A 16,082-nucleotide genomic window follows, 5' to 3' on the forward strand; every position below is an offset into this window, starting at 1 on the left:
ACCAAATTAATTTCCCTGAAAGAAATCTTTAAACAATTATTTCAGCCTACCCCCTCTTCACATGCTCCTACAAAGGTGGCTTATGTTTTACTGGGGACTCAGCAGCTTAAAAATATGTAGCCTATCCAAGGCAAACTGTTACATTGTTTGCCTAACCATAAAATTAACCTATATCGAATATAAGATTTAAACCGATATGGAAAAACTCAGTAACATACCCATCTAATTAAAAAAAAAAAAACTTGCTGATGAAACAAAATATATTTTATTTCAATTATACTAGCACAAGGCCCAGAAAGGCCATGGAGTTGCAAGGGGAATGCTTGGCACCATCAGCCAAAGCACACACCAGCCAGTCAGCACTGCCTGCTAGCACACGAGCCCCTGCCTCATCTGTATGATCTGGAGTAAGGCCGCCTGCACATCTTCATCCATGTGACCCTTGAGAGAAAGAAGAAAGGCAGAAATATTTTATGTCATCTTCATTTATGCAAGAACTCTGAAGACTGAGGCTTTGAAACAGGGCCTATGTGGTTGTGATTCAGCAAATGCTAAAGCCTCATCATCCCAGTGATATTTTAAAGGATTTACTGGAAAAGAGGGCAGAGCTTTGTGAAAGAAAGAAAGAGAAAGGGAGAAAGGGAGAGAGGGAGAGAGGGAGGGAGGGAGGAGGAGGGAATGGAAGGAAGGAAGAGAAGGAAGGAAGGAAGGAAGGAAGGGAAAAAAAGAAAAGCCCCCACCTCCTCAATAAATAAGAAAGAAAAGAAAAGAAACTCCCCTCCCTACCCCCCAACCCTCACGAATCCCTCCCCTCCCTCCCTCAATAAAAACAAAAAAGAAGGAAAGCAAAGGAAAGCAAAAAAAAAGAAAAGAAAAGAAAAGAAAAAAGAAAAGAAAAAGAAGAAAGAAAGAAAAGACAAGACAGACAATTTAAAAGAAGCACAAACCAGCTGCTCTCAACACTTATTATCGGAAGACAGATGGATAAACTTCTCTCATTCCCTCTTTTTTAATAATAGCTGGAATAATAGGGGCAGCGTGAGTTATAGATGAGCAAGGTCAACTACAAGTTTTTTTTCTGCTCCTGATGAGATACGTTTTTGTAATTAGAAAAGTAATTAATGAAAAAGACCCTTACTTACATACTTATCCTAAGTAGGATCACATGTATCATTCTGCAACTTGCCATTTCACCTAATGTCACAAAGTCGTTCCCCAGCTATATCCCTAATTATTTTAAGTTACTGGATAATACTGCACCATATGGAAGTATCATCATTTCTTTACTTGTTCTCCCACTGACAGCCATGTAAGGTGTTGCCTGTCTTTATGGGCAGATTCCTAGAGAAGTTGCCAGATCAAAAAGCAGGCTCGGGGCCCCTGGGTAGCTCGGCTGGTTAAGTGTCTGCCTTCTGCTCAGGTCATGATCCCAGGATCCTGATTAAGCCCTGCAATGGGCTCCCTGCAGAGCAGAGAGTCTGCTTCTCCCTCTACCTCTCCCCCTGCACCTAGTGTTCTCTCCCTCTCTATCTCACAAAAAAAAAAAATAAATAAAATCTCAAAAAAAAAAAAAAAAAAAAGGCAGGCTCAATTGTTAATTTTGCTAAGCACCACAAAACTTCCCTCTATGGGCATTGTAATGATTTATACTCCCACCAACAGGGTATATACATGCCAATTTCCCAGACACCTTGGCCAACACTACAGAGTATCATCTTATTTAATATTTGCCAATCTCATAGGTGAAAAATGGTACCTCCTTGTTTATTTGCATCCATTGCCAATGAGGTTGAGATCTTTTTATATGAATGTTTGCCACTTATACTTAGGAAGAAACACTTTGAACTTAAAAAGATGGCAAGAGGTTGATTAAATGCGAGTCAATATGGTAGGCTTACAACACCCTCTTCCCCTTTTTCTTTGCTTGAACACTTGAATAGGTTTCAGCATAACACTTCCTATTAATATAAAAAGTTATGCTTCCAAAATCTGTTTCTATAACAGCAGGATGTTTAAATTTCAAACATTAGCCATAGTTGACTAAACTGAATTTCTTAGTTAACTTTATGATGCCAGAAGGCAAGACTACTTCAGATGCCAGTTGTTTTTGTTATGTTTCATTAGGAGTCAGTAGAATTTCAACTTTTGGAAGCATACATTATACAAAGTTGAAAGGCTCCTTAGTCTGCAGTGTCTTTTGGCAAGAGAATGCTCTTCCTCCTTTGGCCAATAGCAGGTCCAAATGAGTACCTCATCCTCTCTAATACACATCTACACTTTTCTACAATTTCCCTCCTACAGTTCCCATTCTGCCGGCCATCAACTGTCTTTTCTAACAGTTGCAATATACAGTTGACTCTTGAACAACACGAGTTTGAACCATGTGGGTCCACTTACACTCAGAATTTTTTTATTATTAATGCCACAGGGTATTATAGATGTATTTTCTCTTTCTTATGATTTTCCTAATGAGATTTTCTTTTCTCTAGCTGATTTTATTGTAAGAATACAGTATATAATAAATATAACATACCAAATATGTGTTAATAGATTACTTATATTATTGGTGAGGCTTCCAGTCAATGATAGACTATTAGTAGTCAAGTTTTTGGGGAATCAAAAGTTATATGCAGACTTTCGACCATGTGGGGTTGGCACCCCTAATTCCCACTGTTCAAGGGTCAACTGTATGTTCAAATCCCAGCTCACTCTCTAGCTCCTCAAAAGAAAGTAGCCAAGGATACTTTCTCTTATCATACCATCTTTTTCCATTTGTTTCCCCCTCACCTCTGATAGAAAAGAAAGGCTTTTTGATTTTAAGAATTTGACACTGTAAAGTTCTTCCTTTTTATTATTTTACCTAGTTCTTTTTATTAAAAAATGACCTTCTTGGAAGCTTTCTCTCAACACTTCAAAAAAAAAAAAAAAAAAAGGCAGCGTGGGCTGACATTTCAAATTCTAAACAAGTCCTATTATATTTCACCTGCCATTCTAACATTGTCTCTTTTAGTACGTCTTCTTGAAAAACCTATTCTGAGAATTTTAGAGATGCTGATCATAGGATTTCTACAGAGCATTAAGAATGGTATCCTTCATATGCTAAACATTTTCTTAGTGTGATTTATTTTTCTAAAAAGAAGCTTTCTCATCATACCCTCAAAGAAGGAAATTCTTAACATTATGCTTCACCGAGTTTAAGCCTTAATAAAGCCTCATTATTGATAATCTCCTAACAGAACCACTTTTTTCCCTTACATTTTTATAATTTTGTGCACACCTTGCCATTTTTGCACCTCTGTAGTATTTTTTCTACATTTCAAAGAAATACTCCTGAGAAATACTGAAGTCCTCTCTCTTTAGCTGACAGCCAGGTATGGATGTCAAGGCATTATCTCCAGCTAGCAGTACCATTAACATGTGCTGCCATCATCTGTTGCCAAACGGTCTAGAAAATGAGTGACAAGCAGATGGAGAGAACACGAAATTTAAGATGTTGTGTTACCATATAGCTTTGTAAATTTCTCTGCAAGATACACAAGCCATGATTAAAAGAAACACAATTATTTTTAAATAAGCAGATGGGATACAACTACTTTACACATCAATGACTTTCACATAAATTTACTTGACAATTAAAAAAATGTCTTCTCTAAAATGGGGATTAAGGACTGCAACTGTGTTGAGCACTGGGTGATGTATGAAACTGTTGAGTCACTATATTGTACACGTGCAACTAACATAACACTATGTTAACTTCTCTTGGAATTTTTTTTAAAAAATTGAAAGGATTCTCATAAAGAAAATAAAAAGGATAAAATGAAATCTTTTCCAAAGGAGAAATAGTGTTTTACCTGTGCAGCACTCAGAAGGTGTGTCCGATAAATCGCAATCACCTCTTGGTGCTGTCTGTCAGTGTCCTAGAAATGTGGAAAGATGGACAGATCAGAGTACATTCACGTTTTCCAACACATGGAGGCTCGTGACAGTGATAATGCCACCTTCAGGCTTGATGCTACAAAACCGTATTGTGCTCCTGCCACTTTATGTTCCCGCCACATCTTCTAACAAACCACCTTGGGCCCACCAGATGCAAAACTTCATAGCATAATGATAGGATAAACTTTCCTAATCAATTGTGGGAGCATTCATAGTGAAAGTGATGCCACTTGTCCTAGGTAGAATGAAATTACCACCTTGGTTCACATCTAATGCCACGAGATCATGCACTTACCAACTTATATTTTGGATTATTGCAAAAGCTTTCCATCTTGTCTTCCTGCCTCTAGATTTTATTTTCTCTCACGCTTCTGAGATTAAGATAGCTCTTTTCTCATAGCACTTTTGGCTCAAAACCTTGGGAGAAACTTCATTACATATAAAAGAGAATCCAAACTCATCAGCTTGCTTCTCAACAGGGTTGGCAATTTAGCCACAAATACAGCTCCTACTACCAGCCAGGCTGATCAGCCTTTCACTGCCCCGTGGGTATGCCACTTGCATTCCACCTCTATGTTTTCTTTCATATGATTTCCCTTGCCTGGAAGATTCTCTGTTTCCCGTTCACCTACCAACACACCATCTACCTTACAAATTCAGGCCACATGTTCCCTTCCTGTTTGACTAGCTCCCACCACCACACCAGTGATCTTTCCTTCCTGTGAATTCATATCACTTAGAATCTGGGATCTTATTCTCAATTCTATATTTTACATTTTTGGTCTTGTTATTTTACTTTGCATGGATCTGTATTTTTGCTTCTTTAACTACCCAGAACTCCTTGGAGCAAAAACTATACTCTATCCCTGATGGTGTTTAACACAGTATCATGAACACACTAAATGATAAACAAATATTTCCAATTTTTGAAGGGACTACCATATCCTTTTGATAAGATCCAATCAATAATTTGTCATCATTAATCTGCAGGCCAGGTGAAAAATAGCTTTCTTCTATTCAAAAACAACTCCTTACCCAACTCCTACAGAATGAGACATCATTAGGAACAATTTACATTTGAGCAGACTATGTTTTCTTTAGCATTTCCATGTAATTGTATTACCTCATCAGATTAAAAAGGCAAGCAAATAAGTAATCAGTTCTTATTAGCCTATTTTACAGATAAGGAGGCCAAGGATTAAGGGGGATGGTCCATATCACTTGCTTTTAAGTGGTAGAGTTTAGAACTGAGGTCCAGTCTTCAGTTTCTCAATCCAGTTGCTTTCTTTAACTGCATATGGGATACCTATATGTGGATGGATATATATATATATATATCCATCCACATACACACACACACACACACACACACACACACGGATGTTTTCTTTGAATATACAAGGTATAAAACCAGAAGGATACCTACCTTTATTTGTAAGTATAAAATATTATTTTTTAAAAACCCTCCTTTAGTTTAACGGACCAATATTTTAGAGTGTGCTGCAGTTAGAAAGACACTAGAGTTGGAGTCGGCTAGTCCCAGGATTAAATTCTAGCTGCATGTCCCTAGGCACCAAGTATTTTCATCTTTGCTTCCTTAAGAACTAAAGGGGGGGGAACAAAAGCTCTTTGGGAGGGTGGTGATGAAGAATCAAGGTCAGAGTATGTAAAGTGTTTAAGGTTGTGCCTGCCATACAGTAGGCAGCAAATACACCATTTAGTACAAGTAACTTTTAGCAAAAATGATTAATTTCCTGGAGCTGAGCATAGCCACAAATTATTGTGATTTCTAAATAAACTTTAACAGACTAATATGAACCCGCACATATGGGCATGAAGGACTCAAGTCCAGGGTACTCACAGCCAGCTGCTGCTGTAGAGACTTCACTTGGTGCTGCAGGGTGTCAATCAGCTGGCTCTGCCTCTTGCTGGGACTCCCACTCGGGGAAGTGAGCTGTGAAAGGCCACTGAGTGCCTGTTTGAGTCTTTCCACATCATTAAGCAGTTCTGTTATCTTAGAAAGAAAGAAAAAAGGTATGGGAGAAACATAGATTATTCACTTATTCGATTCTAATGAACACCTTTACACAAAAATCACTCCTGAGGCACACAATTTACCTTCATACACCAGAAAATTGAGGAATGAATATTGTCAAGATTGTTATCAATGGTATATACAATATATAAATAATGTAATTTCTTTAATTAAATCCCTCTCAGCAAATTCCTTACAAAAGCATTACCAAATTGAGAATATATATCCTAAGATCTGAATGTGACCTTGGCCTTCTTACTCTTAGTTAATATTTAAGTACCTATTTGAAACATAGGAACTCATGGGGCATTGCCTCCAACGAAGTTTGAAATGCGAGCATGTAAATCTAGCATTAACTCAAGTGCCTTGTTCGTCTCAAGAATGTATGATTTTTAGACTACTTTGTCTTAAAGGGTGGGGAAAAAATCAGGAGGCTGTTCAGACTAGAAGAGAAAGCAAAGGCTTTAGTTAAAGTCAGACTGATCTATTATTAGCTATATGAGCTTGGTTAATTTCCTTCAACCAAGGGAAGGGGTGGGGGTTCTACCATAGTTAAGAAAATCAAATGCAATCATAAATATGTGCCTGGAATGTAGTATATGCTCAGTAAGTGGCAACAATTTTAAGTAGTTATTTAAGAACTTGCTACTACACTTATACACTCTTATATTCATAACAACCTTCTGAACAAGCAGAGAGCATTTAAATTCCCAGCCATATGAGTAGATGGATCAGGTTAGTGCTAGTATTTCTCCACTGAGGAGGGCTAGGGGTGTGCCTGCTTTTAGTTGTCACATTCCTCCGAACTGACCACAGCACCTGGCATATCATATAGAAAGCATTTAATAATTATTTATTGTACTGATAAAGACGCACCCAATCTTCCTGGTTTCTCGTCTTCACAGTACACAGTACTTCTCGTCTTCACAGTACACAGTACTTTATGCCAATTACCAGGTTCAAAAATATTGTTGAGCACCTATTCTGTAAATTGTATCATGAGAACGAATGAGAAGAAAAGGTCTGACCTTACTAGCTGGTTGAGAAGATCAACCACATAACTCTTGAGACAGAAACGTAGACATTTTAAACGGATGGCAATGCTAAGAGAAAACATGCATTTGGGGAGAGGAACAGTATACCGGAGGCTAGGCTGGATGGTGAAGGCTTTTGGGAAGGAGGATACGTTTTGAGGTGGGCATTAAGGAATGTATGGGACTTAACTCAGTAGGACGGAGGGGCAGGGCACTCTGGGCGAGGAGACCAGTCTGTGTAAAGAATGAGGACAGAGTATACAAGGAATGGGAGGGCTCGGTTACTGGCATGGGTGAATGCCAAGATCAAGTCTGGGGTGCTCCCCAGTGTCCTTCGTTTCTTGCAGCCTCTCTCTCATCACCCTTCTGGTACCCTAAAACCCACTGGATCTTGACTACTCACTTACGAGGCAAGTGAACCTTGAATCTCCCCATCTTTCTTCAATTCTTGGCTCTATCAGCTGAGGAAACCAGAGGACAAAAGCTTTTGTCTGTAAGACTTTACTTTTTTTTTTTTTTTTTGATCCTGAATTTCTTTGCACACTAGTAGTCTAACCAGAAAGGTGGCATTGAGCGGTCACAGAGTTAATGTTTTTGTAACCCTGTCCTGTGGGATGCTGTGATAAAGGGCCCCGCTCCACCCTGGCAGCTCTGCTCTGGAGCTTCCAAAGCAAAGCCATGCAGACTACTCGGTGCCTACCTTATTATCTTTCGCTTCGATCTGTTTGGCAGATTCCTGTATTCTTTTCTGTAACTCTGTGATTGTTGTTAAGGACTTATCACACCGCTCCTGCTGATCCTTGATTTCTTGCTCAATGCTGAAATGTAGCAATTCCTTCTCATCTTTGGCAGACAGTTGCTTCCTTTGGGCACGCAGCACCTCCTCGCAGGCTTCTTCATACTTCCGATTCAGATTGGCCAGTTTTTCATTCAGGTTGGAAATCTGGGTCTCCAGATCACTTTTTGTTGCTTTATATTTAGACAAATCAACTACCTCTCTTGTCTCTAGTTTTTGTAATGCTTGTTTTGTGTCCTGAACCTCAGACTGCAGTTTGGAGACCTCTTCGGTTTTGTTTTGGCTTTCTTCTTCCTTTTCCCTCAGGCTGGCCTTTATCATGCCCACTTCCTTCTCAAAGGCTTCCTTAACCCGCAGATGCTCTCCCAGGGGCACTGAAGAGTTCTTTTGGTTCTCTAGCATCTGATGCAGTTTGGCCACTGTCTGCTGCTCTTTCTCATAACACTTTTGCTTATTCTTCAGTTCTTCCTTGAGATGCTCAATTGTGCTGTTAAGAGATTTTTTCAGGGTCTCAACTTGTTCCAATGGAACATGTTGCTTTTGCAGAAGGGTCTGGGCTGCAAGAAGCTCAGAAGTCTGTCTGGCATTGTCGTCAACCAGCTTCTCCTTCTCAGTCTTTATCTCACTGTACTTCTGCAACAGGTCTTTCAACTGTTTGTTGAGCTCTTCTGCTTTTCTGTTGAGTGCTCTTTCCATGTCATGAGAGTTCTCGATGAGAACATTCTTATCTTTTAAATCCTTCTGAAGAGTGAAAATCTCCTTCTTCAACTTGTCATTCTCTTGCTTGTACTTCTTGGCCTCTTCTTCCCTGACGTGATATTTTTGCATCTGCTCCGATAACTGTTCTTTTAGTTCTTTCTCTGTGGCTTTAAATTTTCTCTCGCACTCTTCGAAGCTGATAATAGGAGCATATTTGAGCTTAATGCATTCTTGGATGGTGTCAAGTTCCTTTTTCTGGGCTTCAATTTCTGCGTGTAGTGTCACAATCTCCTCTTGGCCCTTTCTGTAGTTGGCCAGTATTTCTGCACTGTTATCCTGTACACTCTTCATGTTCTGATTTATGGCACTCATCTTCTCTTCATGCTCACGGAGGCTGATGTACTCGGCTTTTATTTGGCTCTGAGTGTTTTCCAGGTTTCTTTTGAGGATTTCATTCTCATCTTTTGTTTTTACAAATTCCTGATTGAGATCTTCCCATTTCTTCTTCGCATCTAGTAATTCTCTATTGGTCTTATCCAGCGTGCCACTCAGCGCGGTCTTAACCTCCTCGTGGGTCTTAGCCGGCACATACTGATTACTCAGGGTCTTTTTCAAGCTAGTGTTTTCCGACACGAGGGCGTTTATTTTCTCTCGGTCTTCCCCACACTTCTTGTTCAGTTCCAACAGCTGTCGTTTGAGGTCAGCGACGCTGGATTTCAGAGCTGTGACCTCTTTTTGGTGTTTCTCAGGAGGCACAAATACAGTTTCTAGGCGGCTAACGTTCTTACTTAAACTGTCATTTTCCAACAGCAATTTCTCCATTTCCAGCTGCTTGTCTGCGCATTTTTGCGTGACATCTAAAAGCTGTTTCTTCAGTTCCTCGACGGTGACATCATGTGACTTTTTCATTTCTTCACTCACTTGTAGGGGAACATAATGACTTTTTATTTCACTTGTTAAATTATGTACTTGCTGATTGAGGAGCTTATTATCCAGATAAACCTTTTCAACGTCCCTTTGCAACACCTGATTTTTCGACGTGAGTTCCGTGACCTTCTTTGCAAGTTCTCCTGCTCTTTGCTCCAGTCTGCTCTTGAGCTGCTCATGCTCCTCTGGCTTGACATGCTGAGCAAGTTTGGCCTTACAATTCTCAAGCTCTCTCCTTAACTGTCTGATTTCAGTAAGTGATTTTTCATACTCTCTTTCTGTCTCTCCAATTTTTTTCACCTTCTCATTTACTTCGCTTGATAATAAGCTCTTCATGCTCTCAAATTTTTCAGTTGGAACTGACAAGGTCAGCTTTGCTAAGAGTTCCTTTACCTGGCCTTCCACCTCAGCAACCCTCCTTCCTTTCTTGTCTCGCTCCGTTTCACACATACTGAGTTCCTTCTGCAATCGCTTATTCTCTTCCACCAGCTTGCCTTCATCTCTCCTAAACTGTTCTACTAGCAGCTCATTTTGTTTGATTTGGTTTCGCAGTTTTCCCACTTCTGCTGATGCACCCTCATATTTCGCTTTCATGTCCTTCAACTGATCCTTCAGCTCCTCCATTAGTCTGTGATTCCCTATAGCTGCTTCACTGGTCAGGTGCTCTTTAAGGGCAAGAAAGTGTGTCTGCATTTGTTTTACTTTACCTTCCGACTCATACATTCTCTTCTGCACATCTTTCAATGCGTCTTCTAACTGCTTTATCTGCTCATCAGAGTCCTCCTTGATGCGTTCACATTCTAGTCCTAAAGCTTTGCACTCAGCCACCTTGTGCGCCAGCTCGTTCTGGAGCTTGAGGCGGTCTTGTTTGGCTGATTCGCAGAAAGTTCTCATTGCTTCTAACTCTTTCTTTAAGAGGTCATTTTCAGAATATGAGGTTTGATTGGGTAATGATAGCTCCAGTGGTCTTAACATAGACCTGCTTTGCATGTGGGCTGGCACCCCTGGGGAAGTACACTGAAAAGGGAAACAAAAAAAAAACAAAATACTAATCACAAAGGCATAAAGAAGACATTAACTTATTTGCCAGACTTATAAAGTTCCCACATCACCAATAGTCTGTAGCTTGCAGACTAACCTAGTGGAAAAATCAGTACTGATTTTTGAGGTAAGAAAAACAGTTCTGGGTATGATTCACTTAATACACTCTCAAGCAGTGATACTTTGAGAGTCTGTTCACTTTAAGCGTATTTCTGGCAAAAGAAAGAAGAAAGGGGTGGCCTGGGTGGCTCAGAGGTTTAACGCCACCTTCAGTCCCAGGGCCTGATCCTGGAGACCAGGGATCAAGCCACGTTGGGCTCCCTTCATGGAGCCTGCTTCTCCCTCTGCCTCTCTCTCTCTGCCTCTCTCTCTCTCTCTCTCTCTCTCTCTCTCTCTCTCCCTGTGTGTCTCTCATTAATAAATAAAATCTTTTTTTAAAAAAAAGGAAGAAAGAAACAAAGAATAAAAATAGTTATGGTCTCTGGAACCTATTTCCTCTTCCTTTCTCTACTTACAGTAACTATCCACAAGTGATATCAACTTTATCAAAATACATGTATTATTTCTATGCTTTATAGCACATAATGTGCTTAAAACTTCCAATTCTGAAGCAGGTCATCAGAAGCCTTGAATCAAAATAAGTATTACAATTTTAAATCTGCGAATTATTTCATAGAATGACATATTATTTAACTTCTAATAAGATAATTTCTGAATATCTTCATTAACTCCGATGTAATATTCTTCAAATTATATTTTTATAACCAGATTATATTTTTTTTCAGATTATATTTTTGCCACCAAAATAAACACAGCTAATATGAGTTGTTGAGAGAGTATTAGTTAACTCATAAAAATGAAACCAGTTTTCTTCTCTCAAGGAGGATGAACTAGAACTTAGCATATGATCTTAGTACAAAATTTGATTGACATCTTATTCCCTCCACTAAGAGTTGACACAAAACAGAAGTATAATTAAACTTCCCATGAAATAGTTCATAAACATAACATATAACCACATGCAAGACTAAGTTCAATTATTTTATTTTTTCCCATACAGCCTATTACAGTAAGGGCTCTTTGCAGATACTAACTCAATAAAAGCCACGTGCTGTGCATAACATTCCACTATTTTAAGAGGCAGGTTTTATTGTTGTTCAGTTAAATCTACGTTGCCTTCCCCTGGATCCAAAAGAAGAAAATTAACAACGTGGAATAATTTCCCAGCCTCATTCTTCTTCTAAATTACCTTTCAATTTACCAATGATCTTTAGACTAAGACTGATATAATTTACCACTTACACAGCTTTACAATTTCCCTTACTTGTTTCATTACAATCAAATATTTACCTAATCTTAAATACTTTTCAGATGAGATTCATTTTCTCAACTTAGAATCTTAGAAGTTTCCAGCTTAAAGTGATCTTAGACATCACACAGGCTAACTCTCTCTGCCTATAAATGACAGAATGTTAAAAAGCCCTTAAAAGCCCAAATATTTATCAGTTCAATCCATGGCAGGTGCTAAAAATGCAAACTTATATATACTATAAAGTAAAAATAAGAAGCAGACAAACAAGAAAATCAGACACCGCTACCTCTTGGAAGCTTTCCTTATTTTGAAGTGAATTTCCAACACGTAGAATATATATTTGAATACAAGAAAAATACATTTCAAAGCTAAAAAAATCTACTTCTGAATTATTCATGTCTGTCTTCCCCTTTATATGGGCAAATAAGAAGAGCTGACCAAACACTGTTAATAAATACAAGCTTACTACCAAGGACAATGGAATTGTAATTCAAATCTCTTATTTAAGCTACTGTCATCAAAAACACTCTAGAGGGCACCAGAAACAGTAATATCTGCTTTTATTAAATTCAGAACACCAAGAACAATTTCTCTTTGATAATGAAAACCATATTCAATGTATATACACTGATATATAATGCTGCTTTCCTCTTTTTAAAAAGGCACAAATATTTTTAATAAATTTTTTAAATCAAAACAGAATTACCTGTGAATCTGTCATGTACATTTGACCCTGTTTGAGAAGCATATCTTCTTTTCCTACATAAATCCAAATAAATGATATCTTAACTTAAATATCCACACCAAAGTAGGCTAAGAATTGATTTGGTGTTATTATGTCTCTTCTATTACTCAAAAAAAAACCAAAGCCTGGGTTACAACATAAAATTATCCATGTTCTAAAATATTCCTGTTTTCCCCTATTATTTCTACATACATAAAGGAAGTAATCATATTCTTCTGCATAGATCCTAAGTTGATTTTTAGAAATATATGACTGTTAGACTACATAAGCTACATAATTATTATAAAATAATCTTACAATCAGTCACAATAAAAATGGTGTTCTTTACAATTTATGGAATAAATATTATTGTTGTACTTAGCTTGAGGATAATTTAAGATTTACTGGGAAGCAAAAAAAAATGGATTTTCTAGAGAAATTATATATAATCAGCAAATAATACACAAAAGTTATTAATCAGTCTTAAAATAATTAAGAAATAAGTATTTATGCAACTTCTAATTTTAAAATGCCTCTCTGCATTGAGACTATATCCAAAGATTTCTCCAACTCAGAAAACTATGTTTCTTTTCATAAAAAATAAGCTCCAATATCACAAGATAAGTGTCTATTAATCAACAAGGCAAGTTTGGTAACTCATACAAGATACAATTTAAAAATAGGTGGCTAGGGAAAACCAGAGCCCCAGTTTTACCAGATTTTATGTTAGAGGCTACAGTAGTATCTTCACCACTTCTACTTCCAAGTGTTTGGGCATAACACACAAGTAGTAGAAGTTTAGCGGCAAGATTCATATACAGTTAGATGAAATAAATAAGCATAAACATTCTTCTTTGTTTAAGCTAGGGGGACGGTCATGATAATCTATGCTTTTGTACTTACGGTTACTAAAATGACTTCCTGATCCTAAATGATCGCTCTGAAATCAGAAGCATAAAAAAAAATTTAGGTGAATACTGCTTCATTTTGTTAAATTCTGTATCTATTTTAACTCTAAGTGATCCAATCATTAAAACCACATTTCAATATTCCTTGTATCTGCTGAGTATTACTCTACTTGAAACCATAAAAAGACACAGCACTAGTGACAATTTGAGAGGCCAGGTGGGAATAAACTACTTCCCTAAGCATTTTAATAAAAGCAGCCAAGTGTTTCAAGGAAAAACTTTATTGCTCAAAAGAAAAAAGAAAGTGAGCCTCAAATGAACTGAAACAACTTTCAATGCATACGCTGTGCTGCTTCTTTACCTCAAAAGGAAGAAAATGCCATTCATGCATCAAGTACTCACTTTCCCACTGTTAGGAGCAGGAAGCCTGCCTCACTGACTGTGAAATATTCACGAAATCCCTTTTTTTCAGAATTTATAAAATACAGATTACTTTTGGAAGGCAAAAGAAGACAGAGCTGGAGATGACACTGAAGCAAGGCCTACACACAATCAGAAATAAATCCATCAATGCATCAGTTAGGAGAAGGAGAATAAAGGAGAAACTTCAGGTATTCTGAATTGAAGTCTATTTGAACTGGTCCTTTTTTCAAGTCAGAATTGAACATATAAATTCAAATATTATACCTACGAGAGTAAAGACATACCGATATGAAACTTAATCAAGGAAGTGAAAGACCTGTACTCTGAAAACTATAAAACACTGATGAAAGAAATTGAAGTCAACACAAATGGAAAGATATTCCATGCTCACAGATTGGCAGAATTAATACTGTTAAAATGTCCAGACTACCCAAAGCAATCTACAGATCCAATGCAATCCCTATCAAAATACCAACAGCAGTTTTCACAGGACTAGAACAAATAATTGTAAAATTTGTATGTAACCACAAAGACCCCAAAGTGCCCATGCAATCTTGAGAAAGAAGAACAAAGCTGGAGGTATCACAATTCCAGATTTCAACATACATTGCAAAGCTATAGTAGTCAAAACAGTATAGTAATGGCAGAAAAACAGACACACAGATCAACATAACAGAATACAGAGCCCAGAAATAAACCCATACTTATACAGTTAATTTAAAACCAAGGAGGCAAAAGTATACAATGGAGACAATACTGTATCTTCAACAAATCGTGTTGGGAAAACTGAACAGCTATGTGCAAAAGAATGAAATTGGACCACTTTTTACACCATACACAAAAATAAACTCAAAGGATTAAAGATCTAAATATGACGTGTGAAATCACAGAACTCTTAGAAAAAAAAACAGGCCATAATCTCTTTGACATTGGCCATAGCCACATTTTTCTAGATATGTCTCTTCTGGCAAAGGAAACAAAAGCAACGATAAATTGCTGGGATAACATCAAAATAAAAGGTCTTTGCACAGCAAAGGAAACCATATAAACGCCACCTAGCAAATGGGAGAAGATATCTGTAAATCATATATCTGATAAGGAATTAATATCCAAAATACAGGAAAAACATACACAAGCCCCACATTCCCCCCAAAATAATCCAATTTAAAAAATAGGCAGAGGACATGAATAGACATTTTACAAGAGAAGGCATACTGATGGCCAACAGACACATGAAAAGACACTCAACATCACTAATCATCAGGGAAATGCAAGTGAAATCACAATGAGATACCACCTTACACTTCCCATAATGTAAAAATATCAAAATATCAAAAAGACAAGAAATAACAAGTGCTGGCAAGGATGTATAGAAAAAGTAATACTTGTATCCTTGTGCACTGTTGGTAGGAATGTAAATTGGTGTGGCCACTCTAGAAAACAGTATGGAGGTTCCTTGAAAAATTAATAGAAATACCACATGATCCAGTAACTCTATTACTGGGTAATTTACCCAAGGAAAACAAAAATACTAATTCAAGAAGATAGATGTACCTCTATGTTTATAGCAGCATTATTTACAAAAGCTAAGATATGGGAGCAACTCAACTGTCCATCAATAGATGAATAGTTAAGAATATGTGGTGGACGTACACACACACACACACACACACACACACTGAAATATCAACCTAAGAAAGGGTGAAATCTTGCCATTTGCAAAACACGGATGGACCTCGAGGAAATTATGCTAAGTGCAATAAATCAGACAGAGAAAGACAAAACTGTAGGATTTCACTTTATATGTGAAATGCCAAATACAAAACAAATTATCAGATAAACAAAAAGTAGAAACAGACCCATAAATACAGAAAATCATCTTATGGTTGCTGCAGGGCAACCAGGAGGTAGGAGAATGGGCAAAACGGATGAAGAGGAATGGGAGATACAGGCTTCTAGTTATGGAATGAATAAGTCATGGGATAAAAGGTACAGTATAGGGAATATAGTCAATAGTATTTATAACAGCGTTATATGGTGACAGGCAGTAGCTACACTTGTGGTGAGCACAACATAACATAGAGAGTTGTTAAATTACTATGTTGTGTTCCTGAAACTAATGCAACATTGTGTATCATCTATTTTCAGTTAGAAAAAAGGGAAGATGTAGTTCATGTTTGTGTATCTGTGTGTGTACTAATAGCTATGTGTCAAAATCAAATAGGTGACAACAATAAAATGGTCTAT

At 37.6% G+C, this 16,082-nt stretch overlaps 1 protein-coding gene across 1 annotated transcript in view; it reads right to left on the bottom strand.

The window, feature by feature from the left end:
* Window positions 1-246: 246 nt before the first annotated feature.
* UACA (uveal autoantigen with coiled-coil domains and ankyrin repeats) overlaps window positions 247-16,082 on the bottom strand; it is a 45,798-nt gene continuing 29,962 nt past the window's right edge. Inside the window, 4 exon segments of the mRNA NM_001003112.1 lie at window positions 247-441; window positions 3,852-3,917; window positions 5,798-5,950; window positions 7,706-10,444. Of these exon segments, the coding sequence (NP_001003112.1) occupies window positions 370-441; window positions 3,852-3,917; window positions 5,798-5,950; window positions 7,706-10,444 (3,030 nt within the window). The 3' untranslated portion in view covers window positions 247-369.

Source organism: Canis lupus, chromosome 30 (genome assembly GCF_011100685.1).
Source record: "Canis lupus familiaris isolate Mischka breed German Shepherd chromosome 30, alternate assembly UU_Cfam_GSD_1.0, whole genome shotgun sequence".
Taxonomy (NCBI): Eukaryota; Metazoa; Chordata; class Mammalia; order Carnivora; family Canidae; genus Canis; species Canis lupus.